At 37.2% G+C, this 27,865-nt stretch overlaps 4 protein-coding genes across 5 annotated transcripts; 1 reads left to right on the top strand and 3 right to left on the bottom strand.

Annotated features, from left to right (window-relative positions):
* Positions 1–335: 335 nt before the first annotated feature.
* On the bottom strand, positions 336–14,155 carry LOC141819821 (mitochondrial pyruvate carrier 1-like). Of its 2 annotated transcripts, none has more exons than XM_074707078.1 (5): positions 14,011–14,155; positions 1,996–2,110; positions 1,187–1,241; positions 958–1,093; positions 336–645 (listed from the first exon to the last, which is right to left on the bottom strand). In XM_074707078.1, exons 2-5 carry the CDS (start codon positions 2,086–2,088, stop codon positions 609–611), a joined length of 321 nt encoding a protein of 106 aa, XP_074563179.1. In that variant the 5' UTR covers positions 2,089–2,110; positions 14,011–14,155; the 3' UTR covers positions 336–608. The 2 variants fall into 2 exon arrangements, with proteins under 2 accessions (XP_074563179.1, XP_074563180.1); XM_074707079.1 differs by lacking the exon at positions 14,011–14,155 and adding an exon at positions 13,588–13,963.
* A 980-nt stretch (positions 14,156–15,135) lies between these two features.
* Positions 15,136–16,746, top strand: LOC141819815 (uncharacterized). The gene is made up of 5 exons (XM_074707069.1): positions 15,136–15,252; positions 15,400–15,473; positions 15,876–15,987; positions 16,118–16,432; positions 16,548–16,746. The coding sequence occupies exons 1-5, from the start codon at positions 15,136–15,138 to the stop codon at positions 16,695–16,697; spliced, it is 768 nt and encodes a 255-aa protein (XP_074563170.1). The 3' UTR covers positions 16,698–16,746.
* On the bottom strand, positions 16,725–20,666 carry LOC141819814 (cyclin-dependent kinase C-2). Its single transcript, XM_074707067.1, has 13 exons — positions 20,589–20,666; positions 20,364–20,489; positions 19,714–19,795; positions 19,518–19,608; positions 19,379–19,408; positions 19,168–19,277; positions 19,001–19,073; positions 18,799–18,919; positions 18,554–18,671; positions 17,872–18,011; positions 17,718–17,775; positions 17,534–17,604; positions 16,725–17,461 (listed from the first exon to the last, which is right to left on the bottom strand). The coding sequence occupies exons 2-13, from the start codon at positions 20,471–20,473 to the stop codon at positions 16,906–16,908; spliced, it is 1,560 nt and encodes a 519-aa protein (XP_074563168.1). The 5' UTR covers positions 20,474–20,489; positions 20,589–20,666; the 3' UTR covers positions 16,725–16,905.
* A 1,874-nt stretch (positions 20,667–22,540) lies between these two features.
* On the bottom strand, positions 22,541–25,730 carry LOC141819824 (uncharacterized). The gene is made up of 8 exons (XM_074707082.1): positions 25,585–25,730; positions 25,421–25,499; positions 25,260–25,339; positions 25,089–25,155; positions 24,185–24,256; positions 23,156–23,365; positions 22,915–23,089; positions 22,541–22,824 (listed from the first exon to the last, which is right to left on the bottom strand). Exons 1-8 carry the CDS (start codon positions 25,658–25,660, stop codon positions 22,819–22,821), a joined length of 765 nt encoding a protein of 254 aa, XP_074563183.1. The 5' UTR covers positions 25,661–25,730; the 3' UTR covers positions 22,541–22,818.
* Between the last annotated feature and the right edge of the window lie 2,135 nt (positions 25,731–27,865).

The following is a 27,865-nucleotide window of genomic DNA, read 5'->3' on the forward strand; positions in this document are numbered from 1 at the left end:
TAAACATTAAATTTTATAAAATTATTAAAACTTATTATTCTTTAAATTTCAAGGAATGGAGTATGGGAAACGTGAAAAGGAGAGCGCTCAATGGTTTTCAACCTTGTTGATGGGATAGGCAATGCAATAGCTCATCTGAAAGAAACATTAAGCGAGGTCCTCGGTTCTTAGACTCAAAAACCTTTGTCACGCCAATAAAATTTTAGAAGAGAAAGTAAAAGCTCTTTTGGTGCGCAAGGAAAAGATTGATACAAGAAGAGTGATAGACTGGTGTCTTTACATATAAATATAGAGAGAATATGTATTTAATAAAAAAACTATGAGAACTTCATTAGTTAAAGAGTTTGGGAGACTTTAAAGATATAAATATGTGCAAAATACTAAATACATTTTTGTAATGGATAGGAGTGCCATGGACCTCATGAATACAATGTACAATGAGTAGCAACAGTAGAGGGAACCACATGGGTTTGCTCTTGATTGCCAAATAGATTTATCTTCACGCTCACCATAGCATTCAGTACAATTTTCATGCTTACACTTATTTTTTTCTTAATAAAAATCACAACAAAAAAACTTGCAAAGATTCTCATGGAAAAGCCTATTGCTCATTTCTGTGCTTGCGCCTCTTTCTTCTCCAGGTATCTGCAAAGGAGGGGGAAAACAGTTTAACTCATCATTGTACAAGCCTTTACCATATTTTTGGAAGTATTTCGTTGAACCTCTCTGTTTGATTGTAATGACCTACATGACTCTTTTATGGGCTAAAAAGAATGGGGTACAACAGGCCAACTTGATAATGATTCGCGCACATCAAACAGTGTTGATACAATTTATGAACTACGCTCCACATTGGCTCATTAGTCGCATACCTCATCTTCCCAATCAAATAGATTTGTTTTGATTTCAAAATGTGTAAAGAAAAGAAAATCATAAAAAGCAAGGAAATATCCTTACCCTTCAGCTCCTGCCCAACGAGATAACTGATAGAGCTGAACAGATTCATTTGATGCATGACATGCGAGAAGCAAGTAGTTACGCGGTTGTACCATCCATGCAAACCTCATGAACAATGCTGAATAGACGCACATAGCTGCAGAAAAAGATTCATCATAATTTTAGGGCATTCTAAGCCACTGACAAATAGGCATGTAATTGTTTCTAGTACAGTAATTATGCTACGAACCTGCAGTCATATTCCCAGATATCATCTCAGGTGGCTTTTGAGTATCAACCAAACCCTGAAAAAGAGTGTGTTGTTACAAGAGACCTGGAAGCTTAAACCTTAAAGAAAATAAATGAGATTTTATGTTGGAAAATTGTCGAAGATAGAGATTTTTTCAACATTTTAAACTAGTTCAAATCAACTGCTAAAGATTTAGTTTTAAGTGCATATTGGAGATGGATCCACCATACCAGATAGACTATGAAACCAGGTCCTGAAGATTTAAACCATAAATTATTTAACAAGAAAAAACAAAACTTTTATAGTTCACATAATGATCTCTGAGATGCTATAACCAGTATAGAATGCTCTACAGTTAGCATAATTGGACCAATTTTATTGATAACCAATTAAAACAGTATTTGAATCTTTTAGTCGACGCTTGCAAACACTAGCTATTTGTGATATTATCTATCTAGGAATAATAAACCAACTACTTCATATCAGCTTTGATTATAAGCAGAATGAAAAATGAACAAGAAAATTAAGGCCATACCATAGACATTAAGACCTCGTTTACATGTACTGAAAGGGAAAAAAGAAATCAGAAAGGAATGACTGGATTCGTGGAAGGAAGGGAAAGAAAAAAAAAATGGTAAAGAACACTACAGCATACGAAATGGAAAAAATATTAAATCTGATTAATAGCTGAGGCCAAGAAAATATCATGGTGCAGAATTTGCAAATTCATCAACAGGTTGACATGGTTACTGTCCATCATACTCCATATGAGAGAGAACAAAATTAAACAACCAATCAAGGGCACTTACAGCAATAACAAAGCCCCAGTTGGCAACTGGACCCCAAAAATGAGTTGTTTTTGGTCCCACGGGGCTATTCAAAAATGCTCTGAAGGTCGACATTGCAAGGACCAACCTTTTCTACCTGAATTTTTATAATTTAAACATTACAAGGGAAAATCAGAATCAAGAAAGATCATAGAATAAATGCTAGAAAAAGTAACAACTTCACATGAAAATGGAATGAAATAGCCATTCAATCAACAAAATCAATCATTTAGTCTAAACCTGAGACCAAAAGTTCATTTGAGGAAAAATCAACAATAAGAAGTTCCAATTCTATTTGGGATTAGCAATAGAGATTAATAAAGATACTTAAATTGTTAATGCTCAATGTCAAACTCAGCATTCATACAAAATTAAAGTTAAAAACAGAATTTATCTTCCACTAGGTATAAGGCTTATCACTACACATTTTATTGTGATATATCAGGAAAAGGATCCTATAAATTTAAATTGACAACAAATCGAGATGAAAACACTAAAAACAGTAACTGATCCACTACAACAAAAATAGCTTCATGCCCTTTTGATCAAGGAAGTCTGGTGATAAAATCCATAGAGATGTCATCCCATATAAGATCCGGTATCGGCAAAGGTTGGAGCAGTCCCCCAGGAGTGATTGCAGTATATTTGTGTCTTTGACACACATCACAAGACTGCATAAACTATTGTATACAATGCTTCATACCTATCCAATAAAGATTACTTGCCAATCTTCTATAAGTTTTCAAGAAACCGGAATGTCCTCCTAAAGGGAAAGAATGAAATTCCTTTAGAAATAATTGTATTGAAGGAGGTATTGAAGGACATGAAGCATAAATAACATGTCTGTTGTTGTAGTATAGAACTCCTTGCTGCAGCTCAAAATCTTGGATGGGAATCTGGATTGTTGGTCAAATCAGCCATAATTTTCTACAATTGATGGTCCTGTTTAGCTTCTTCAATAAAATGTTCACCTCCCTCCCATGTAGGGTAAGACACCAAAGCGTGATATTCACCTTCTTCATGTATTCTAGATAATGAATCAGCAGTTTTATTTTCCAAACTTGATTTGTAAATGACTTCAAATTGGTAACCCAATAAGTTAGCAATCCAACATTGTTGATCTATGGTTGTGATCCGCTGCTGTAGGTAAATGCTTAAGGCTCTTTTGATCAATAGACACTATAAAAGATCTCCCAAGAAGGTAGGGACGCCGATATTGCACAGACAAAACCAAAGCCATCAATTCTTTTTCATATGCAGATTTTGACAAATTCCATTCTGAAAAAGCTTTGCTAAAATAAGCTATTGGCCATCTATTCTGCATTAATATAGTGCTAATTCCCCTTCCAGAGGCGTCACACTCAATCTCAAAAGGCCTTGAAAAAATCATGAAGGGCAAGAATTAGAGGAGTAGTCAAGAGTCTTTTAAGTTCCAAGAAAGACTCTAAAGAAGCTGATCCCAGTGAAAATTATACTTCTTAGTCAACTCTGTCAAAGGCTTAGCTACTTTACCATAATTTTCTATAAATTTTCTGTAGTAACCTGTCAAACCCAGAAAACCTCTTACTTCTTTGACATTCTTTGAAACCGGTCAATCCAAAATACATTGAATTTTAGAAGGATCAACTGACACACTGTGTCCGGAAATGATATGACCCAAATATTCCACCGTGCCAAAACTACACTTCTTGGAGTTAGCCACAAATTGATTCTTGAAGAACTTCCAACACCATAGAAAGATGAGACAAATGTGTATGTCAATCAAAACTATACACTAAACTATAATCGAAGAAAACTAGTACAAACTTATGAAGGAACGATTGAAATAAACCATCATTGCTGCTTGAATCATTGCAAGGGCATTAGTGAGCCCGAAAGGCATAACTAAGAATTCATAATGCGCATTGTCAGTGTGAAATGCAATCTTATGAATGTCTTCCTCCTTTACTCTAATTTGATGATACCCCGATTTCAAATCAATTTTAGAAAAAAATGTAGCTCCAAATAACTCATCAAGCAATTCATCTACCACAAGGATAGAGTACTTATATGGAATTGTGACCTTATTTAATGCTCTATGATCAACACACATTCTCTGTGATGAATTCTTTTCTTTTACTAATAAGACAAGACTAGAGAAAGAGCATACACTAGGCCAAATAATTATTGCAACATTTCTTGAAGCTGCCTCTCGATTTCCTCCTTTTGGTGGTGTGGGTAACAATATGGGTGCACACTAATAGGACTCTGCCCTTCTTGCAACACTATAGTATGTTGTTGACTTCGCTTAGGTGCTAACCTGTTCCCTTTGAAAACTGCAAAAAATCTGTCCTGTAACTGTGATAATTCCTGTTGCTGTAATGCATTCAATTCTGGTGGTAATGTTGTTTGAGAAGGAACTCCATCTGCTGTCCATAAAAGCCCATCAATACTAAGGCCCCTTTCAAAAGACAATACAGGGAGCAAGATTATGCCCCCCTTTTGTCTATTTGTTTACTCTTTTTAGCCGCCTCTAACTTACCTTGAAGGGTGACCACAAGATCTTCATGATGGAACTGCATGATCATCTCCTTCCAATCCATTATAACTTTCCCCAACATTTTCAACCAAGAAACACCCAAGACTACATCTATACCTCCCAATTCCAATACATATGCCTCTGTTTTCAACTCAAAAGCTCCCATGCAAATGGATAACTAGGAACATTTCACTTTAATAAACACTTTGTGTCCATCACTAAGTTTAATTCACAATCTCTTTGTCTCTTGCACCTTCAATCTGAGAGCCACAATTAATTGAGGAGAAAAAAAATTATGACTGGCTCCAATATCTATAAGCACCAATATCAATCCCCATTGGCCCTCTAACTTCATGGTTCTATTGCCATTTGTACTTTTTGAATTCATACCCAATAATCCCATAAGTTTACACTCCAACTCCTCGTCTTCTAATTTTCTGCCTCAAGACCCACTATCTCTCCATCTGAATTTAATTTTTCATTCTCTTCTAACACTAACAACTTCAATTGCTTCTCTGCACATTGGTGAAGTGGGTGGAATTTTTCACCACATTTGAAGCATAATCCCTTTACCCTTCATTCCATAAATTCTGGGTAAGTAATGAAACGAATTAATCTGAATTTATCCATGAACCCTCAGTTCTCTCCTTCTCCTTTTCATGATGGAACTGCATGATCATCTCCTTCCAATCCATTATAACTTTCCCCAATGTTTTCAACCAAGAAACTCCCAAGACTACATCTATACCTCCCAATTCCAATACATATGCCTCTGTTTTTAACTCAAAAGCTCCCATGCAAATGGATAACTCAAAACATTTCACTTTAATAAACACTTTGTGTCCATCACTAAGTTTAATTCAAAATCTCTTTGTCTCTTGCACCTTCAATCTGAGAGCCACAATTAATTGAGGAGAAAAAAAATTATGACTGGCTCCACTATCTATAAGCACCAATATCAATCCCCATTGGCCCTCTAACTTCATGGTTTTATTGTCATTTGTACTTTTTGAATTCATACCCAATAATCCCATAAGTTTACACTCCAACTCCTCGTCTTCTAATTTTCTGCCTCAAGACCCACTATCTCTCCATCTGAATTTAATTTTTCATTCTCTTCTAACACCAACAACTTCAATTGCTTCTCTGCACATTGGTGAAGTGGATGGAATTTTTCACCACATTTGAAGCATAATCCCTTTATCCTTCATTCCATTAATTCTGGGTAAGTAATGAAACAAATTACTCTGAATTTATCCATAAACCCTTAGTTCTCTCCTCCTTTTCATGATGGAACTGCATGATCATTTCATTACAATCCATTATAACTTTCCCCAACGTTTCAACCAAGAAACTCCGGAGACTACATCTATACCTCCCAATTCCAATACATATGTCTCTGTTTTCAACTCAAAAGCTCCCATGCAAATGGATAACTCGGAACATTTCACTTTAATAAACACTTTGTGTCCATCACTAAGTTTAATTCACAATCTCTTTGTCTCTAGCACCTTCAATCTGAGAGCCACAATTAATTGAGGAGAAAAAAAATTATGACTGGCTCCACTATCTATAAGCACCAATATCAATCCGCATTGGCCCTCTAACTTCATGGTTCTATTTCCATTTGTACTTTTTGAATTTATACCCAATAATCCCATAAGTTTACACTCCAACTCCTCGTCTTCTAATTTTCTGCCTCAAGACCCATTATCTCTCCATCTGAATTTAATTTTTCATTCTCTTCTAACACCAACAACTTCAATTGCTTCTCTGCACATTGGTGAAGTGGGTGGAATTTTTCACCACATTTGAAGCATAATCCCTTTACCCTTCATTCCATTAATTCTGGGTAAGTAATGAAACGAATTACTCTGAATTTATCCATGAACCCTCAGTTCTCTCCTTCTCCTTTTCATGATGGAACTACATAATCATCTCCTTGCAATCCATTATAACTTTCCCCAACGTTTTCAACCAAGAAAATCCGGAGACTACATCTATACCTCCCAATTCCAATACATATGTCTCTGTTTTCAACTCAAAAGCTCCCATGCAAATGGATAACTCGGAACATTTCACTTTAATAAACACTTTGTGTCCATCACTAAGTTTAATTCACAATCTCTTTGTCTCTTGCACCTTCAATCTGAGAGCCACAATTAATTGAGGAGAAAAAAATTATGACTGGCTCCACTATCTATAAGCACCAATATCAATCCCCATTGGCCCTCTAATTTCATGGTTCTATTGCCATTTGTACTTTTTGAATTCATACCCAATAATCCCATAAGTTTACACTCCAACTCCTCGTCTTCTAATTTTCTGCCTCAAGACCCACTATCTCTCCATCTGAATTTAATTTTTCATTCTCTTCTAACACCAACAACTTCAATTGCTTCTCTGCACATTAGTGAAGTGGGTGAAATTTTTCGCCACATTTGAAGCATAATCCCTTTACCATTCATTCCATAAATTCTGGGTAAGTAATGAAACGAATTACTCTGAATTTATCCATGAACCCTCAGTTCTCTCCTTCTCCTTTTCATGATGGAACTACATAATCATCTCCTTGCAATCCATTATAACTTTCCCCAACGTTTTCAACCAAGAAACACCCAAGACTACATCTATACCTCCCAATTCCAATACATATGCCTCTGTTTTCAACTCAAAAGCTCCCATGCAAATGGATAACTCGGAACATTTCACTTTAATAAACACTTTGTGTCCATCACTAAGTTTAATTCACAATCTCTTTGTCTCTTGCACCTTCAATCTGAGAGCCACAATTAATTGAGGAGAAAAAAATTATGACTGGCTCCACTATCTATAAGCACCAATATCAATCCCCATTGGCCCTCTAACTTCATGGTTCTATTGCCATTTGTACTTTTTGAATTCATACCCAATAATCCCATAAGTTTACACTCCAACTCCTCGTCTTCTAATTTTCTGCCTCAAGACCCACTATCTCTCCATCTGAATTTAATTTTTCATTCTCTTCTAACACCAACAACTTCAATTGCTTCTCTGCACATTGGTGAGGTTGGTGGAATTTTTCACCACATTTGAAGCATAATCCCTTTACCCTTCATTCCATTAATTCTGGGTAAGTAATGAAACGAATTACTCTGAATTTATCCATGAACCCTCAGTTCTACCCTTCTCCTTTTCATGATGGAACTGCATGATCATCTCCTTCCAATCCATTATAACTTTCCCCAACGTTTTCAACCAAGAAACTCCCAAGACTACATCTATACCTCCCAATTCCAATACATATGCCTCTGTTTTCAACTCAAAAGCTCCCATGAAAATGGATAACTCGGAACATTTCACTTTAATAAACACTTGTGTCCATCACTAAGTTTAATTCACAATCTCTGTCTCTTGCACCTTCAATCTGAGAGCCACAATTAATTGAGGAGAAAAAAAATTATGACTGGCTCCACTATCTATAAGCACCAATATCAATCCCCATTGGCCCTCTAACTTCATGGTTTTATTGTCATTTGTACTTTTTGAATTCATACCCAATAATCCCATAAGTTTACACTCCAACTCCTCGTCTTCTAATTTTCTGCCTCAAGACCCACTATCTCTCCATCTGAATTTAATTTTTCATTCTCTTCTAACACCAACAACTTCAATTGCTTCTCTGCACATTGGTGAAGTGGATGGAATTTTTCACCACATTTGAAGCATAATCCCTTTATCCTTCATTCCATTAATTCTGGGTAAGTAATGAAACAAATTACTCTGAATTTATCCATAAACCCTTAGTTCTCTCCTCCTTTTCATGATGGAACTGCATGATCATTTCATTACAATCCATTATAACTTTCCCCAACGTTTCAACCAAGAAACTCCGGAGACTACATCTATACCTCCCAATTCCAATACATATGTCTCTGTTTTCAACTCAAAAGCTCCCATGCAAATGGATAACTCGGAACATTTCACTTTAATAAACACTTTGTGTCCATCACTAAGTTTAATTCACAATCTCTTTGTCTCTAGCACCTTCAATCTGAGAGCCACAATTAATTGAGGAGAAAAAAAATTATGACTGGCTCCACTATCTATAAGCACCAATATCAATCCCCATTGGCCCTCTAACTTCATGGTTCTATTTCCATTTGTACTTTTTGAATTTATACCCAATAATCCCATAAGTTTACACTCCAACTCCTCGTCTTCTAATTTTCTGCCTCAAGACCCATTATCTCTCCATCTGAATTTAATTTTTCATTCTCTTCTAACACCAACAACTTCAATTGCTTCTCTGCACATTGGTGAAGTGGGTGGAATTTTTCACCACATTTGAAGCATAATCCCTTTACCCTTCATTCCATTAATTCTAGGTAAGTAATGAAACGAATTACTCTGAATTTATCCATGAACCCTTAGTTCTCTCTTCTCCTTTTCATGATGGAACTGCATGATCATTTCCTTCCAATCCATTATAACTTTCCCCAACGTTTTCAACCAAGAAACTCCCAAGACTACATCTATACCTCCCAATTCCAATGCATATGCCTCTGTTTTCAACTCAAAAGCTCCCATGCAAATGGATAACTAGGAACATTTCACTTTAATAAACACCTTGTGTCCATCACTAAGTTTAATTCACAATCTCTTTGTCTCTTGCAACTTCAATCTGAGAGCCACAATTAATTGAGGAGAAAACAAATTATGACTGGCTCCACTATCTATAAGCACCAATATCAATCCCCATTGGCCCTCTAACTTCATGGTTCTATTGCCATTTGTACTTTTTGAATTCATACCCAATAATCCCATAAGTTTACACTCCAACTCCTCGTCTTCTAATGTTCTGCCTCAAGACCCACTATCTCTCCATTTGAATTTAATTTTTCATTCTCTTCTAACACCAACAACTTCAATTGCTTCTCTGCACATTGGTGAAGTGGATGGAATTTTTCACCACATTTGAAGCATAATCCCTTTACCCTTCATTCCATTAATTCTAGGTAAATAATGAAACGAATTACTCTGAATTTATCCATGAACCCTCACTTCTCTCCTCCTTTTCATGATAGAACAGCATGATCATCTCCTTCCAATCCATTATAACTTTCCCCAACGTTTTCAACCAAGAAACTCCCAAGATTACATCTATACCTCCCAATTTCAACACATATGTCTCTGTTTTCAACTCAAAAGCTCCCATGCAAATGGATAACTCGGAACATTTCACTTTAATAAACACTTTGTGTCCATCACTAAGTTTAATTTACAATCTCTTTGTCTTGCACCTTCAATCTGAGAACCACAATTAATTGAGGAGAAAAAAAATTATGACTGGCTCCACTATCTATAAGCACCAATATCAATCCCCATTGGCCTTCTAACTTCATGGTTCTATTGCCATTTGTACTTTTTGAATTCATACCCAATAATCCCATAAGTTAACACTCCAACTCCTCGTCTTCTAATTTTCTGCCTCAAGACCCACTATCTCTCAATCTGAATTTAATTTTTCATTCTCTTCTAACACCAACTTCTTCAATTGCTTCTCTGCACATTGGTGAAGTGGGTGGAATTTTTCACCACATTTGAAGCATAATCCCTTTACCCTTCATTCCATTAATTCTAGGTAAGTAACGAAACGAATTACTCTGAATTTATCCATGAACCCTCAGTTCTCTCCTTCTCCTTTTCTTGTTGTAGAGGCTAGGGATGAGGGATCTCTTTTTGATGCAGAATCTGCGTTGCTAGCTTCCTTAGAGTCACGAATTTTGTTAGAACCCCATCCTGTTGCTGTATTGGTTCTGGCCATTTGGAAAGACTGACTCAATTTCTTTTGAATTGAATAAGGCCCTGTATATGACAAAAAACTGCCCAAACCAACACTGCCCTGGATGAAATTGTTCCATAACCTCTCCTTCCCTAATGTCTTTTGTGGGATCTCCCCTTCCTGCCTCTAAATAGTGGATTTAGCATTCGTACTCTTCTTCTGATATGAGATTGTAATTCACTCATGAAATAGCCAATATACTGCTCTTCTGGAAGATGTGAAACTTGTGAAGAAATCAACTCAAAGGCTTCAATAAATTCATCCACATTTCCAGTTTGCTTTAATCCTGCCAATTCTTCAAAAGGATTCTCATGTCTATGCCTTCAAAAGTTAGATTAACTTCGGTCTCCTTAAGAAGATTAAACCAATGAATGGTGGTGTCTTCCATACTTACATGTGTCAACTCGAGCTTAACTTCATCAAAAGTATTCTGGACTTTGAAATAAATTTCAACCCTAGTAATCAATGCTACTAGGTCCCAACCATCAAACATTGGTAATTCCACTTCTTATCAGATCCTGTACCCTTCCAATTGATCACCTTGTTGTTCCTTAGACTCAAATTGAGAGGACCGATCAGAGGTGGATACCCCCTTCAATAGTGTTGCTTCGACCCTTGTTCCTAACTGTTTTCTGATCTCTTGTAAAGAGAACCATGTTGTTGCATAATACCTCTCATTTCTTCCATATTTCCTTTTGCGTCGCCATCCTCTCTTCCAAAACATTAACCCTATCTGACATCTTTGGCATTCCTTCTAAGCATACAACCCCTCCCACATCCAAGAGGTTGGACCAACATTAGAGTCCCAAAACTGAGAATAGAGAAACACACTGAATTGTATTAGGGTTAACACAAACAACCTGGTAAAGAAACTCTCTCCACCAGTCAAAGTCAAAGCAAATGCTCTCTTCTGATAATAATTCTTAGATCCCTTCACTCTAACTTCCCACAAACTTGTAACCACTCACATACTCTAAAACATGTTAATATAACTGCCACAAAGATATAACTGACTCTAAAACATAAACTGCTCAGGACCTGGTCCACATCTGGAACTTGATTCCTATCAAAATGTCAGTTGATGAATTTCAATTGAGGACATGGCATGACAGTATATGGGAAAAGAAAATCCTCCAAACAAGATTGAATCATAGATCGTGTGGAATGGGAAGAGGGACGAAGAAAACCTCCTTTCATTTCCCAATTTTCAAAGTCAAAGAGTTACTCATGGAATCAGATAGACAACCGTGTATTTTGGTTGTGTCTAAGCAAAGGTTTGACATTAGATAAAGGCACAATCAGAATTCTTCCTCAGCTTGAGGTGTGTTTTTGAGCCATGAAACAATTATTCAGCTACAAGGAATATTTAGGCCTCTTTCAAGCATTCCCTAAATTATCAAGTTCGCTTTTTGTGGTATATACAGATACATACTTGACTTCCAAACCCCAGCTTGGCTAGCCTAGCAAACATAAAGGGGTAGAAATTGTCACGACCCGGAGACCTTCATCCATGTATGGAAGTTAACCTCCTTGATCGGGCAATATTCATTCCTGCATCAAAATCCATAAATAATACCCGACAAGGGTACATAGGTTGAACAAACATAAATATGCAATACTTTATTGAATGATGCCGACAATGTTCGACTCCAAAACCCGACTCTACCATACCCTAACATGACTGACAATTGACCTCATGTAGAAAATAAAATGATCAATGTCGAAATAACAAAATGGATAAATAGTAACTATGCAATAAATTAAACTGAATGGACTCTGCATAAGCCGTCTTCATAACTGTCACGCCAAAAGAGCAACACATTATTTATCCTTTTAAAATTTCCATGTACTTCGTCTTTCCTTTCCTTCTTAATTAATATCATCAATTCTCCTTAATTTCTCATTTGCTAAATTTTCATCCATTCTTTTCTTATTGATGGACGTCATACCATATACTCTTCCAAAAGGTGTTATAAGGTGAATGGCCTGCATTCCACCTAATACAAACCCAATATGTTTAAATGAAAGATATCAAAGTGAGCGACCTGCAACCCACTTGAAACAATGCATCGAATAGCCGAGTGAATGAACTACAATCCACTCGTAACGAAACTGCATCATAAGTATGCATCTATACATACATAGATAGGGTAAATGACCCGCAATCCACCCAACAAATACCTCACAATATATATATATATATATATATATATATATATAGGGTGAACGACCTGCAATCTATCTCGTGAGGTGCCTCACATAAGAATAGGGTGAACGACCTGCAGTCCACCCCGTGAGGAGATATTATTTTCCCCCTTTGATTGAAAATTTGAAAATTACTCTAATAGAACTAAAGTTTTATGACACGAGAGTTATATTCACTTCTTTTCGTAACTTGATTGAGAAGTTATCTAACTTCTTACAAGTAGTGAGACGAAACGCTCTTATATAATTACATATTTACTTTGTTGGCCATATGATCATTGCGGTGCATGTTTCTCACACCAACTCCTTGGATCACTGTCAAGCAATAGCATGATAAGCTATGCATTGACTTGGACGCAACTGCACAAGTCCCCCTCATTAGAGAATATATGTAATTAATGATTCTTCAACTAAATTGACCTCCTCTCCATATGTCTGGATAATCAAATATTCTCTCTCGATCAACTAGATATAAAATTAAATTCGTCCTCATGGAAATATAACTAGCAAGATTAACACATGAAATATATACATATAGAAGTTTACAAACCTGATATCAAACAGGACAAACACATATAACTAGCAACATTAACCCATGACAATATACATAGGAATTTACAGACAAGATATAATATAAGACAGATAAATATAAATAGCAAGATTAACCTAGGGAAATATATAGAAGCTTGTATATATATTTTTTTCCTAACGTATACTAAAACAAAGCTTTCCATTTTGATGAATTGTAACATCTCTTTTCCATTCCTATTTACCCAGGTCATACCCTTTCTTTTTTTTTAAATAAATTTGAAAATAAGCCGGAACTGTGAGATTAGCATGCTAATGAAAACAGCCATCAATTTTACAAACTATAACCATAAACAGAAGGAACAAGAAACTTCAGCCCGTGTGATGATCCAGGCAAACAAAGCGACAGTATTTACTTGAATGGGAGCTACACCTAAAAGTGTATGGTAATCATGCACGAAAGTGAAGGAATCAAGCAAAACCCAAGGAAAAACTCCACCTCAAATAGAAGGGTCTTCGCTGTGGAGCGTCGGCGACACGACGACGATGGCGTGACGACGACGATGGCGTGACGACGACGATGCTGACTACAAGGGCGTCCAACAACCACAAAGTGGGACGGCGGGGTTGATGACGGCGAAAATCAGTTTTTTTTGCAAAGGTTAGGGTTAGGGCAAAACTTATAGAGGGGAGGAAGGAAGAACTTTTCAATTATTTGGGGAAAAAATGAAACCTAAACTAGTCTCCAAATAACAAGCAACAATAAGGTTTACAAGATAGACTCATATTCATTAAAAAAAAATATCAAATTTTAATCCAGAAATTGCATCTAAGACTTCTGTAACTCAATCGCTACAGAAACCCTAAATTACAGAGACGAATGCGTCGAGAAAGCTAGGCAAGGAAGCAAGAAAGACCTGACCTAGTAAAATCGGACTAAGGATAGAGAGAAGGTAGCCGGAGCAAGCGACGGTTGGACGTAGACGATCAGGGAGCTGCCGGCAGGCCGTCGTCTCGTGCGACCGAAGGAATTGAGATCGGCGATAGGAGAGCCGGTGACCGACCTCGATTTTGTCCTTAACCACTCATACCACGTGCTTCACACGTGCGCTAAAATGGGTTGGGCCGCTTAGGGTTCCGATAACTTATTCAATTTTTTTTAATCAAGTTTATTTTTTGAAAATTTTATCAATGGTACAAGTTGACGATCCAGACTCTTATCAAAAAAGTTTAAGAAAATAAAAATTCAAAAAAAAGGGAAAAAAAATTAAATTGGGAAAACTTGAGTCAAAATATTAAAATAACATTAAATTATTGCAGAGGTTTAATTATTCGACAACCCAAGTCACAGGTGGGCTTAATGGGCCCATTAGCCGAGCGTCTTAAGAGCAATCCATCAATTGCGGAGTATAAAAACTAAAATAAGACAAAATTAAGGTTGAAATGCAACGAAGTCATAATTAATTCGCAGGCGAACAAAATGGGCCCGGCAATTGACATTCGACCCGATCAAGAAATGGACCCGATAGTTCTATATTCCGTATTGAATCCGATCACACATTTCAGTTCATTGTAAGCTACGTGATCCCAACGCCTGCCATTCAAATACAAAGTTCCGAAGGCTACCGTTACACAGTCAAGATCACGTGATGGCGTTCCCTCGCCTACTCTTTTCTCCACGGACCGTCCGATACGAATCGAACGGCCAGTTACCATGGCTACAATTAACTCCGTTCTGACCGCGCAACTGTTGCGGTTCCCGTCCAAGAGCCGCTATTTGATCTATTCAAGTTTTTTATTAAAAAAAAATAAAGGAAAATTTCCATTTCACATCATAATGTTTTTTAAAAATCAGGTTTTATTGAAAAAATGTTTAAAAATTCGAAGACTATTTTAATAATTGACTTTAAATTTAAACTAGTAAACAAAAATATTGAGTCGCCTATATAAATCCTCTGCTCCGCCGTTGCTGAACCATTCTCCTCTCCTCTCGTTGAACTCCGCTGCCGCACGAAAGAGAGAGGCCGAGAGTGAAACGCTGATCGGAATGGATAGGAATCTGCCGGTGAGGACGTCGCACAGCTGCATGGCGGACCTCCTCACGTGGCCAAACGAGCCGGCGGAGGAGCAATCGCCGACCCCCGCCTCCCGCCGGAGCTTCAAGGTACTCATCACCCCCCCCCCCCCCCCCCCCCCCCCCCCCCCCCCCCCCCCATTTTGATTAGGTTTTTGAATTTTTTTATTGAGGGTTTTGGGGTTTTACGATTCGCTTGCTGAATTAGATTTCTTATCTCCTTTTTCCGCCCTGAAGCCGGCGGATAGGATCAGCCCCGCCATGTTCGGCGCGCCGATGACCGAGGAGGAGGCCGAGATAGTGAACAAGAGGTGAGATTGCTATCCATCGGTATCCTGAGCTTTCAATTTTGGATTTTTTTTTTGCAATCAAATGTTCCTCATCAATCCGACTAAAGAAGAAATTTTGATGATTTGTACTCAATTTTTTTCCTAAAATTGAGTGGAACACTTTGCAATCGATCGAGCTCTAGGAAAGGCTGGGTAGTATCAATTTTTTGATGCAATTTGTTTTAATTGTTCTCTGTCTTTATTTTTTACTTCATATTTTGAACGGTTTCTAGTACATTTATTATGGAAGTTTGAAGACCTGTAAAGCCACTCATATGCCGAAGTTTTGCCCAATCAATGAGATCAATAAGTTTTGCTCATGAACAGAATTTGAATATTTTCATTGCACAATTAAGTTATTGCATTCTACCTTTCTTGCTCTAGGAAGTCCTGCTCAGCTCTGAAACTGCAAGAAATGAATGGCAATAATATTTTTGCCACTGATGACGACGAACATGATGCATCAAACCAGAAGACTAGCATTCGAATTTTTAAGGTGGCACCTCTGGTTTCATGGACTTGAAATTTCAGTTTAGTTTACCATTCTTGCTGAAACAAAAAAGAACACGAGAGAAAATTTTCATACCATACGTTAGCCAACCGTTTTCTCTCTGTGTTGACCTTAGAAATCTGTTGGTGCGATCAGCCAAATATCGCTTGGCACAGAAGGGATAGAAACGCCGAGAAAACCTACATCTTTTGCAGAGTTAGCAAAGCAGCGCGAGCTGAGTGGAACGATAGAGTCGGAGCTGGAACAACTTAAAGTGAAGAAACAACTCTCTGAAGCAAAGTGCAAAGAACTCAGTGGAAGTGGCATCTTCGCCCTTCCTCCTGAGATTCCACAAAGGCATTTAGCTGCACAGGGCCAGGAACTAAGGAACAATTTGGATTTTGAGTCATTGCAGCTGCAGATGAACCCTGCATCAGTGAATTCACACCTTGTAAGTGAAGTAGAACATGGCTATGTTTGTTCTTAATTGAAGTGGTTCGATACTAGCAATATTCAAAGTTCTACATACCGCTTTTGTAATTTCTGCCAATCTGTTGCTGATCCAGGTTGATGCGAAAACAATCACCAAGACGGCGAAGAAAATCTGCAACCAAAAGTTTAAAGATCTTATGGGGAATGATATCTTCAGAGGTGATGCTGTATCCATGCCTGCTGAGAAAGTAAAGAATCATAGTAGTACAATGGCCTGGGCATAATAACTACTGCAGTTTACACAAAACCAATATTATAAAAACTCTATTTGTGCTAGAATATGTTTCAGCACTACTCTTAATATAATTTATTGAAATTGAATAATACATATGATTCCACGATCATCATTCTGCTGGCATATTTGATGTGTCTAATTTCTCATACTCAAACTGAAGATAACAAGAAAATCTTTCATCAATTGCACACATTCAACTACTGCTGCCACCCACCATACTGTTGTTGGTTGCGGTTCCCACTCATGTTGGAACCTCTGCCTCCACCTGAGGCATTGTAGGGGCCGCCTTGGGTGTAATTAGGAGCGCCGACCCCATAACTGCTGCTGCTTCCACCACGCGGACCAGCAGGTCCAGGTACACCGCTCCCAGTGTAAGGCGGTGGTCCGCGGCCTTGCTGGGGATACGGACCATTATTGTACCCACCACCACCACCTTGACCACCTCGATTAGGGTTGTAGCCACCACTTGGGTTGCCACCCTGTGGATATCTGTTAGGACCGCCGGAGGGGCCTCGTGGCTTGCCGTAATGGTGGCTGGGGCCAGGTGGCATCGGTGGTGGAGCATTGTGAATGGGCTGGTTCGGACCAGGCCGGATCTGTGGGTGTGGTTGCCCAGTCTGCTGGATGGGAGGTAGGCGACTGTGTGGCTGCGGATGCTGTAGTTTCTGCCGTTTTGCAGTTTCCTCCTGCTGCCTTTGCTGCTGGCGCTTCTTCTTGGTTTGAAATTCATGCGAGGATTCGTACTTCGGCAAACTGTATCATCAAAATGATAAATGAATTTCATGTGATGGCATATAATAAAGAGCAAGCCAAATGACCCCAAACCTTTTGGGGTCACATGGTAGAGGGTCTGTCCAAAAATATTCTGCGTCAAGTGCGTCCTTTGCAGAAATCCTCTGCATAACAAAACAGAGATTACCAAACTATTGATAGACAATGTCTTGAGAAACCAAAACCAAAAAGGTTAAAATCACTGTCCATAAGAATATAAACAGAATAGACGTGTTACCTGGGATGGATCAAGAGTTAACATCCTTTCAAGCAGCTCCAAGGCATGACGATCAAAACTGTGGAATTGGAAGGCTTTATCCAAATCAAGCAATCAAACCTCACCAAAAGTAGAACATCTAAAAAGTTACAAATTGTAGTGAAGTACAACTTACTGCTTGAAAGCATCCCTCACCCGCCTCTTTATTGGGCGCGAAGGCTTGAAATTGTTGTACCAAGGCATCTTCGAAACACCAGGCCAGTTGACTTCATCAGGAGTTCCACAAAGTTCAAATATCTTAGAGAGTTGCTCTGGCTGCAGTGAAATAGTCCATTAGTGATTTCATTTTTTGCAACATGAAAAAAATACTTACTTGAAGAGAATATAAAAATAATCGAATAGAAATGAATCAGCTAAAAAAAATCATTTATAAATGTTAAGTTTTTCACATCATTTGCAAAAGAGGTTTACAACCTCGCACTTGAGTTGTTTAGCTTGTTGCCAAAAGAGAAGACTACACCCATACTCTTTCCATCAATCTAGTGCATGCATTGGACAAGGGAAATCAAGAACTTTTACACACTTTTGAGCACATACACCAACTAATGATAAATAAATGCTTTCTTATATCTCTCAGCACTAATTTACAATTTTATTCATCTATATGACAAGCATTTGAAAGTATTTGCATAAAAAGAATAAATTTTGATTTAAGAATGTTAAAGAACTCTTTAGTAAATATGTTTATCAGGCTACCAGCATTTTATAGTGAATGCTAGCCGAAACAGAAAAAAAAAAAAATACAGGGTTAAGTCCAAATATACCTATCATACAGGGTTAAGTCAAACAAATTATACCTCATTCTTTCCAGGTAAGATTGGTTTCCCATGAAGAAGTTCAGCAAATATACAGCCAACAGACCACATATCGACAGCAGGGCCATACTTGGTAGCCCCGAGAAGCAACTCCGGAGGTCTTCCATAAAGAGAGATAATTTAAACCATATTAACAAAGAAAGATGAAGCATATTTTCAATGAAAAAAACAGGAGAGTGATACACATGGAAACTGACAATGTCTGCGTGCAAACCTATAGATCTTACCTGTACCATAATGTGATGACACGGTTTGTAAGATTGCCATTATGGTCACTTGAGAATGATCGTGCAAGACCAAAATCAGCAAGTTTTAAATTGCCTTCATTATCAATTAAAAGATTGGAACCTGGCCCAGTACACATAACATATTATAAAAGTAAAAAAAAAACAGGCACAATTCAACGGGAAAATTACTATTTTAAAGTACCTTTAATATCGCGGTGGAGTACTTGATTGATATGGCAATAATGAAGACCTGTGAGTAGCTGACGCATATAACACTTGAAAGATAAAAAACAATTCAACAATTAGTATACAGTTTAAGTACTAAGAAACATTAGTTGTTCTACTTAAAGTAAATATTTAACTTTTCACCTTTATTTGAGGTACTGTAAATCGCATTCCAGGTCGATCTGCCAGGCCAGTCAAATCATGGTCCATATATTCGAAAACCATATAGATGCTTCCTTTGTACTTGTTACCATCTGCAGTATACTCATAGCATAAGAGACTAGAACTGGCATATACAAAAGCATACTGAAGCTGCAATTAACCACAGGCATCCCTGTATGGAGGTCAAGTTTACCTTGTTTTCCCTGTTCATCCTTCTCAGGACCTAAGAAAATTTCCCAAAATTTTCATATTAAAATCGTTTAGACAAATTATCGAACAGGTAAAAAAACAAAAGAAAGAATTAGGAATTAGGATAAAGATATCAGTGCAACCTGGAGACGTCACAATCTCTTTCAGTTGGATTACATTTTGATGGTGAAGTTTCTTCAGAATCTTTATTTCTCGTATGGCAGTAATGGGGAACTGAAATATCAAATGGCTGGATTAACTATTGAAATATATCCAGGATAGAAAAGATTATATATTGACTCAAGGAATCCCTCAAAAGAATAATCCAATATAGCGCACCCCTTCTCTTTCATTGTCCATTCTAATTTTCTTCAGAGCAACAATCTCCCCAGTTCTCATCTCTCGTGCCATGTATACTTGCCTGCAAATTTATAGCAGCACAACAAACTTTTATTTTCAAAACCAACTAAAAGAATCATGAAAACATAAGTCTAACACAAGGCAAAAAAAGCATATTTTAATTTCAACCAAAATCAATTGGGACGACTCAAATTATTTATCTCAGTAAAGATAAGATAATATAACACGCATCAAGATGTGGAAAGTGAGTAGTGTTCATGGGTTATGAAGCAAGAGCAAAATTTCTTACCTAAACATACACTCACAAAGTCTCTAGGTAATAATCAAATTTGTTTTTTTTTTCCGATGTGAACTACAAGGTAGCAAATTCAACTGCACAAAGAAACAAAAACTACTTTTATGTAAATATTTAACAAAGCACTCAAGGAAACGTTTCGTGTAGCTAGGATTCTCAAACTCAACAAATTAGAAGCATGTTTAGGAGCAGAAAATCATACACACACAAAACAAATAATCAAAGTAACAAATTTCTAAAAGACTTCATAAAGAAAAATAATAAAATCGCCTTGTCGAGCCTGCAATTACAAAGAAGGATGAAGGTGAGGACTTTGCGGGCCCTCGAAACTCACCCGTACGTTCCTTCACCGATCTGCTCCAACTTCTCGAAGCAGTCGACGCTGCGAGAACCCCATGAGGGGGACTCACCCAGATTCAATTGTCCAGGAGCGGCCCCAGCCATTCGAAGACGCCAGAGCCTGAAACCAACAAGGCAAAGAGAGGATCAGCTCTTCTTCCCAAAGAATCGAAACGAGAGGTCGTAAATCGAGAAGCTTCAAGCATCGGGAGGAACCAACCTTAGGGTTTTGGAGCAGAGCGAACGAGGAAGAATGGAATCGGAGCGTAGGCGAAAACCGATGGCAGCGTGGGCTAAAATAAAATGAGCCCAAATCTGATGCCATTTAATCGTTCGGATATCAATTTCCAAATTTATTAATAATATCTAGATTTTAATTTACTATTTTTTATATCTTAATATTTTATAATGCTTTAATTTGAAAAAAAAAACAAAGCTGATATTTTTTATGTAAATAAAAATTTTAATTATAGAATAATATAGGAAAACGATAATAATTATTTTCTAAAATGAAAATTTTCAAAATAAATGTCAATAAAAGAATAATATGCTTAATTTATATATTGAAGTAAAATAAAATCAGTCAAAATACTTATTAAATTTAATTTTTAATTACATAATATGGTAAAAAAAAATGAACAGAAATGAGTTCTAATATGAGAGACCAGAGACTTTAAATATAAAGTCGAAGGCAAGTAAATTGAAGAATTAAACAATTATCAATCGTTAATTAATTGAAAATTTTATTTCTAGGAAGACTAATTTTTTTTCTACTTACGGCAAGCTTATATGTTATGTTTGCAAATACAAAAATCAAAATATTTCGTATTGAAATTTCAATTGGTGCAAGAATGTTTCACATCATAAAATATTCCCAAACATCTCCAATCAATTTTAATAAAAAGTCGCTTCAAATTCTTCAATGATATAGAATTTTATTTAGAAATAATAAATAAATTTTTAAAATTAAAGATTGCATCCGGAATTAAGATGAAAACATTTTATCGGATTAAAATTTATAATTGCTTTAAGGTTCTAGTATCAATCTCTTGGCACTTCAGATTGCATCTCAATGAATGCCTCAGTATTGATGTAGCATTCTGGTGAACAAGCATAGAAATGATGAAAAATATAAGATATGCATAGAAAAAAATAGCATTTTTTAAAGTAAGATATAAGATGATACAATATTTTCTGAAAGCCAACCATTAGCAATTCTTATTTTCCATAACATATATAATGCAAGATCAAGCAGATAATTATTAGTATAAACCTACTCAATCTCATTATCTCAATATCACTCTCATCAAGTAACATACTAAAACTCTATTTTTTGAGAGAAAAAACCATTTTAAATATTTAATTACAAAAAAACCATAAAAAAGGATCAGGTAACAAAGGAGTTGCTCGAGAATTATCTACCAGTATCAACATCAGCTCACCCAAAGCCTATATTGCTTCTGCCTCACAAATTACACTTCACAGCTACAATCAATCTACTCTTGTAATTAAGAAAATCAAATGTAAAAACTTAGCGATAAAATGGTATGACAATAAGATAATGACAAAAAAAAAACTCAGTTATTATGCTAACATCATCAGATGGTATAAGAAGATTCATACCCAAACCCCTACAAGTAGTTGATGCAACCATTCACTAAATCAGAACATCAATCACAGCAGATTAGGATCAGACTATAGAGATGAAAATCAACCAGCACTCATCCCGCAACCCAGGCAAGATTCTACTGCATCACATCCATGTCTAAATGGAAATCTTACTCTATCAACAGCATATAATTAGGTGCTAAATGAAACCATAGGACTACACTTTAGTGCCATAATATACGGTAGTCTAATGACTTTAGATCATCAAAAGTTGACATATTCATACCAACTCAGAGACCATCAATGCATTATGCTTTTAAGTTTCACATACTGCAACCTTGTCTCTTATGATATGTTGTTTTGACAGCAGACTTCTCCCAGAATCATCCCACGAACACCATGCAACCACCAAAAAGGCTGGTTCAACAGCATCATCAACAATCACCACATCAACAGCATCATATCATCAATTTACTATCAAGTTCAAAAATCATCAGCAAAGGAAACATGCTTCTGATATCATCTTGTCACAAGCCACATCAGCACGTTTCACGAACAGATAACTAGAAAATGCACAAGGGAGTCCATTATGAGTCATGATGACATCGAGTGAACAGGTCCAGAAGAAGAAAAAAAAGGAAGAAAACAGAGAATCAAGTTGCACAAGAACATATAACAGTCCAGAATTGAAGCTGCAAGTCCCAGAACTAGTTTAACACCACTAACTACATTTTTAAACTGAGGGAATCTGATAAAGATATGACAGGTAACCTTAATAGAAGTCCAGTGGACTCAGAGTAAGACGACATCCATGATAAACATTCTTCGGTCTACGCGGCACATCAATTCTGTGAGATAAAATTAAAGATCAGACGTCTAGTTGCAAAAAAAGAGGGAGAGGGAGTACAAATAAGCTAAAAGTACAAAATACTAAGCACCTCATTTGAGCTGCGAGGTGATGGACTCCGGGAATCTGCACGGCGGCCTGCAGGTGAAACACTTTTTGAAGGGGGAGATGTTGCATCACGTTTCCCTTTTTCAGGGCTAGAAGGAGGGCTACGACGGGGTGATGGACTCCTTTCAGGGCTACGACTTTGCTTCCTTGGGGAAGCACTGTCAAAGGAAAAATTGTTAAATTTTGCAAAACACATTAACAAAAAGATACCTTCAAAATGCTACCTATCATAAGAGACACTCCTGCTCCGGCGACCATCTCTGCCACGGCCTCTGTAATAATCAGGACTTACACTGCGACTTCGGCTTCGGCTTCGGCTTCGGCGGCGATAATCTTTCTCATAGTCATTATGCCTGTCACTCTCATACCTACCTTTGCTTCGACTGCGGCTGCGCCTCCTATACTCTCTATCTCGGTGACTGTCTCTATATCTACTAAAGAAATAAATTGCATTGATCAAAGTGGGGAAAGCTAAAAAGATCATATACCATCTAGAACCCGAATCGGATGGTAAATTAAGGTCGCATGACTTGACAAATGCAACTTTGTAGCTAAAAAAGCTATGTGCTAAGATAATATTTAAAGCTAAAACATAAAAAGGTTAAAATAGTTCAAGTTTTCATAAATGATTAAATGAATGAAGACTAAACATGGCAATTTTAGTTGACAAATATTGGCAAATTGTTAAGGCATTTAAATTACTAAGATATGCAAGTCTTGACCAAAACAATGGCACCTTCTTCAAATTGCAAAAATAATTTTTTAGCCAATGGGTTGAAAACTTTTAGTGCAATTAATAAAGATGGTCTTTGGTCTCTTACCAATCTTTATGCCATTCAACATTATAAACAAAGAGAATACAAAAGAAAGCATAGAGATAAGAGTCTTGAAAAAGAGAATAGTACAAAATATACTGAAAAAACAAGTTTAGAAATTTGCTCTTCCCTGGTTCCTCCAGCATACTTTTACACAATTCAAACAAAATTAATTCCCAACTACCACATCAAGCAATTTCTTAATTTAGGTTCAAATGGCGTCAATTTATATGACTGAGGTCATCTTGCAATAACTTGAACAGAAATTTGAAATATTCTGTATTTTCTTTTCAGCAAGGATAACTCTAGAAAAGATAATAGCCATTCCATATCAACTAAGCGAATTGAAGTGCTAACTAAGAGAAAAAACACAAACGTACACAAACTTTCAAAAAAAAATTGTAAAGTGCCATTCTGGTTGGCATAAAAAATCATTACCTGGGCCGAGGGCTACGACTTCTTGACCTTCCTTTTGTCTTTGGAACTGCTTCCATAATTTTTCCTTTATGTCTAGAAAAGATAAAAAAAAATACATACAACTTATTAGATTTCATGTTAAACAGAAAAGAAGCATCACATTGCTTAGAGCTTACATCCATAGAAGATGAGATACACGTCTACAATTGACGAGATGCAATCAAAAGGGTGGCATTACACTATGAATCATTAAAAGATTAAATAAACTTGTAAAACTCTGCACAAAACTACCAATGCATGAGGAAGAACCTCAAACAGTCACCCACTAACCTATTGCTAACGATGGGATAGTAGTTTAGAACATCGAAGGACTGCTTGAATTTATTAAATACTAAAAATTCTTTCGAGTATACTTTGTATTTATCCAGCAACTTGTGCTCCAAACAACCATATAAGATTTCTGATCATCTATAGTTTTGTGTAAATACAGGATCAGAAGTGAAAATACAAGAAGAGTGTGTAGGTTAAAATCTGCTTTGACAATATTTATCCTTAACTTTTCGTATTAACTTCATTGGTTCCTTCTTGAGTATTCAAAGCTATCATCCTAATGACAGCATTAATATCCCTTGTCGATGTCTAGGTAACATGTATAATAAAAATTGATGCAAATCAAAATCAGATATAGAAGATCAGAAGCGTTGAGTGATAGTACTCATGTCAAAAAGATATTAAAATTTGGACCACTTATTCAGAAGATTTGTTCAAGTATTGTAAAGTAGATATACATATAAATTCTTCAATGCAAAATCTTGCAGTTATTTCTAATCTACTGAATTCAAGTCAGTGCAACAATAGTGAAACGTAATTACTTCAACAAAGAATCACAAAGATAGGAAACAAGACTAGCAGTTCCATAACTTACATACGCTCAGCATTTGGTCCATATTTTGCAAACTGAACCATAATATTCCGACCATCCACATTCCTCCCTACAATATCCAATAAAAAAATCAAATTACAAGTTACTTGCCAAAAGATCAAACATCATCAGAATTTTTTTATCAACAATAAAAATAAAGTAGAAGAAACTTGCCATCAAGTCTATCGACAGCCTTCTGTGCCTCATCAGCATACTTATACCTCACAAAAGCAAACCCCCGCGAATCTCCAGTTCTTCGAGTCGCCAAAAGATGAACAAACAATTTAGTAAACAATTGAAATTCTAAAATCATATCAAAGACAGCAATCTCTCACCTCCGGTCCCTTGGAATAAACACATCAACCACTTTGCCGTACCGATCAAAGAGAGGAAAGAGATCATCGGCAGTGGTACCTAGCAATTCGAACAGAAGGCGAATCAAAACTGGATTCCCATCAAAACCAGCAAGAGAGCCCGGCGAAAAAGGGAAAACACTCACGGAAGCTGATGTTGAGAACGAGGAGAGAGTAGGTGTCCTTGATGTCCGGCGGCCCTGATCTCCCGAAGTGCGACATGGGTGGCGACGAGATATTCGGATTCTAGGGTTTCAACTTTCTGGGAGAAGACTCGCGAGGAAGGGACTCAATGGAGCGGCGTGAGAGTGTTTTGATTCACATCGGATTAGGATTCTATTAGTTTCTAGATCCGATGTCCGTCAACCCGCAATTTGCTACCGATTGTTTTGCATTCATATCGGATTAGGATTCTGTTAGTTGTTAAATCCGATATCCGTCAACCCGCAATTTGCCACCGATTGTTTTCGATTCATATCGAATTAGGATTCTGTTAGTTGCTAAATCCAATATCCGTAAACCCGCAATTTGCTACCGATCCCTACCCTCTCTATTTCAAATTATTATATACAAAATATTATTATATCAAAATATTTTTTGTCAATTTAAGTAAAATTATTTCAACTTGATTAAAATTATTTTAATTTGATCAAAATTAATCTAAAATAGGTGTAGTAATTATGATGTAGTTGTTATAATATTATAGTAGTCATCTTAAATTTAAATCAATTTATAAAAATTAATTTGATATAATAATTTTCATAAAATTAGAATAAATTAGCTCTATATTATATTTCAAGGCGTTGAATTTCATGAATAATATAACAATGTAGAAGAAATGTATTTTTAAAATAAGGAATATATTGGTGCATTATTCGAATTTTTTTTAAATAAAAAAGTCCTCTTTGACCAAAATAATAATAAAGGATAATTTTAAAAACAAAAAGTTTGATTCAACTATGAGTTTAGTAAGGGATGTGTGGCAGAGGTTTAGGTGGGAGAAAGGGTCCTCATCCCTTTGTTACAAACAGCAATTTCTTCTTCCTATTATTATTATTTTAAATACATTAAGAAATAATTAATTAAGAAAGATAACTGAGGAATACTTATGGAATGACAATAATTGCATATAAGAATATTTATTCGATGACAATATATAATAGAAAAACAATAATAGTTGTTCCACATCAGATGACAATATATAATAGAAAAACAATAGTAGTTGTTCCACACCATATGCTTAATTCTTGCTAATTTAAGCAAAATAGTCTAACCATCAATTACATTGGCTCTAATTGGATCATCAGCCATCAATTTAGTGTAGTCTCCTTCTTCCTCTGAACTCTTCTTCAGCTCGCAGTACAACGCCACCTGCACCGCCAGCGTCAGCAAGTTCATGGCCGTGACGGCGGCCACCAGAACGACTCCCGACACCGCCCGATCCACCACCCCGCCGCTGACGTAGATCGACGCGAGGTTGCTCAACGCATAAACTAGGTTCGTGCACAAATACAAATAAGCCGAGACGCCAAGTATTTGCCTCCAGCCATACTTCCCACCGTTTCCACTCGCCGCTAGCTCGATTGCCCTCCTCACCGCCGCAACGCCGCCGCAACATCTGTCCTCCTCGGCCACAGCGGCCACCAGCGACAGCACCCACACCAGCCGCAAAAATTCCCCTAAAAAAAGACCAAATATGGCAGTACTCAGACTCAAAACAGAGATGGAGGGCAGGTAACGGAGCTCCAAGTAGAGAAGCATAAAGAGCAGGCATCTGTAAGTCAAGTCTAGAGCGACGACGCATAGCCTGGCGGAAAAGGTCGATAAGGTAGCTTTAAGGTGCGATTTAGAGATGGAGGTGGTCATGAGGTAAACAGTGCGCAGAGTTGGTGCGAGAGGGATGAAGGAGAGGAAGAAGCAGAGGAAGATAGTGGAGATCAGTTTGGTGGTGCAATTGATGGTGAGGTGGGAGATGTAGTAGTCGGTAACTTTAGCGTAGGTAGGGCGGTAGGGGAAGGAGAAGGATTCCAGGAGCCAAGGGTTGATGGGGAGGTAGGAAGAGAAGGGAGCAAGGGAGGAAGGGAGGAGGGAGGCGAAGAGGAGCGGTAAAGTTTGCTTGGGTTTGGAACGGAGGAGGCGGAAGGCGGTGGAGACGAGGGAGGCTGGGGAAAGGGAGTTGGAAGGGAGGGAAGTGGGCATGGTGTTGGAGTTAGCCATGGTTGTTGAAGCGGAGAGATTGAGGAGGAGGAAGAAGAGGAAGAAGAGTCTACGAATGCTTATCGCATGGTGCGGAGAAAATGTACACGAATTGGCCGCCTCGTTGACCGAGTGCTGGATCATCACAAAAGGTCTTCCGTTGGATCGGTCGTGTAACTAAAGTAGCTCATCACAAAAAATAGTGTTTTTTATTGTATTTTTTTAATAAGG

Source organism: Curcuma longa, unplaced genomic scaffold (assembly GCF_044706935.1).
Source record: "Curcuma longa cultivar G26 ecotype Majalengka, Jawa Barat unplaced genomic scaffold, ITB_CL_G26_1.1 utg18532_np1212_1030455_RagTag, whole genome shotgun sequence".
NCBI classification, from domain to species: domain Eukaryota; kingdom Viridiplantae; phylum Streptophyta; class Magnoliopsida; order Zingiberales; family Zingiberaceae; genus Curcuma; species Curcuma longa.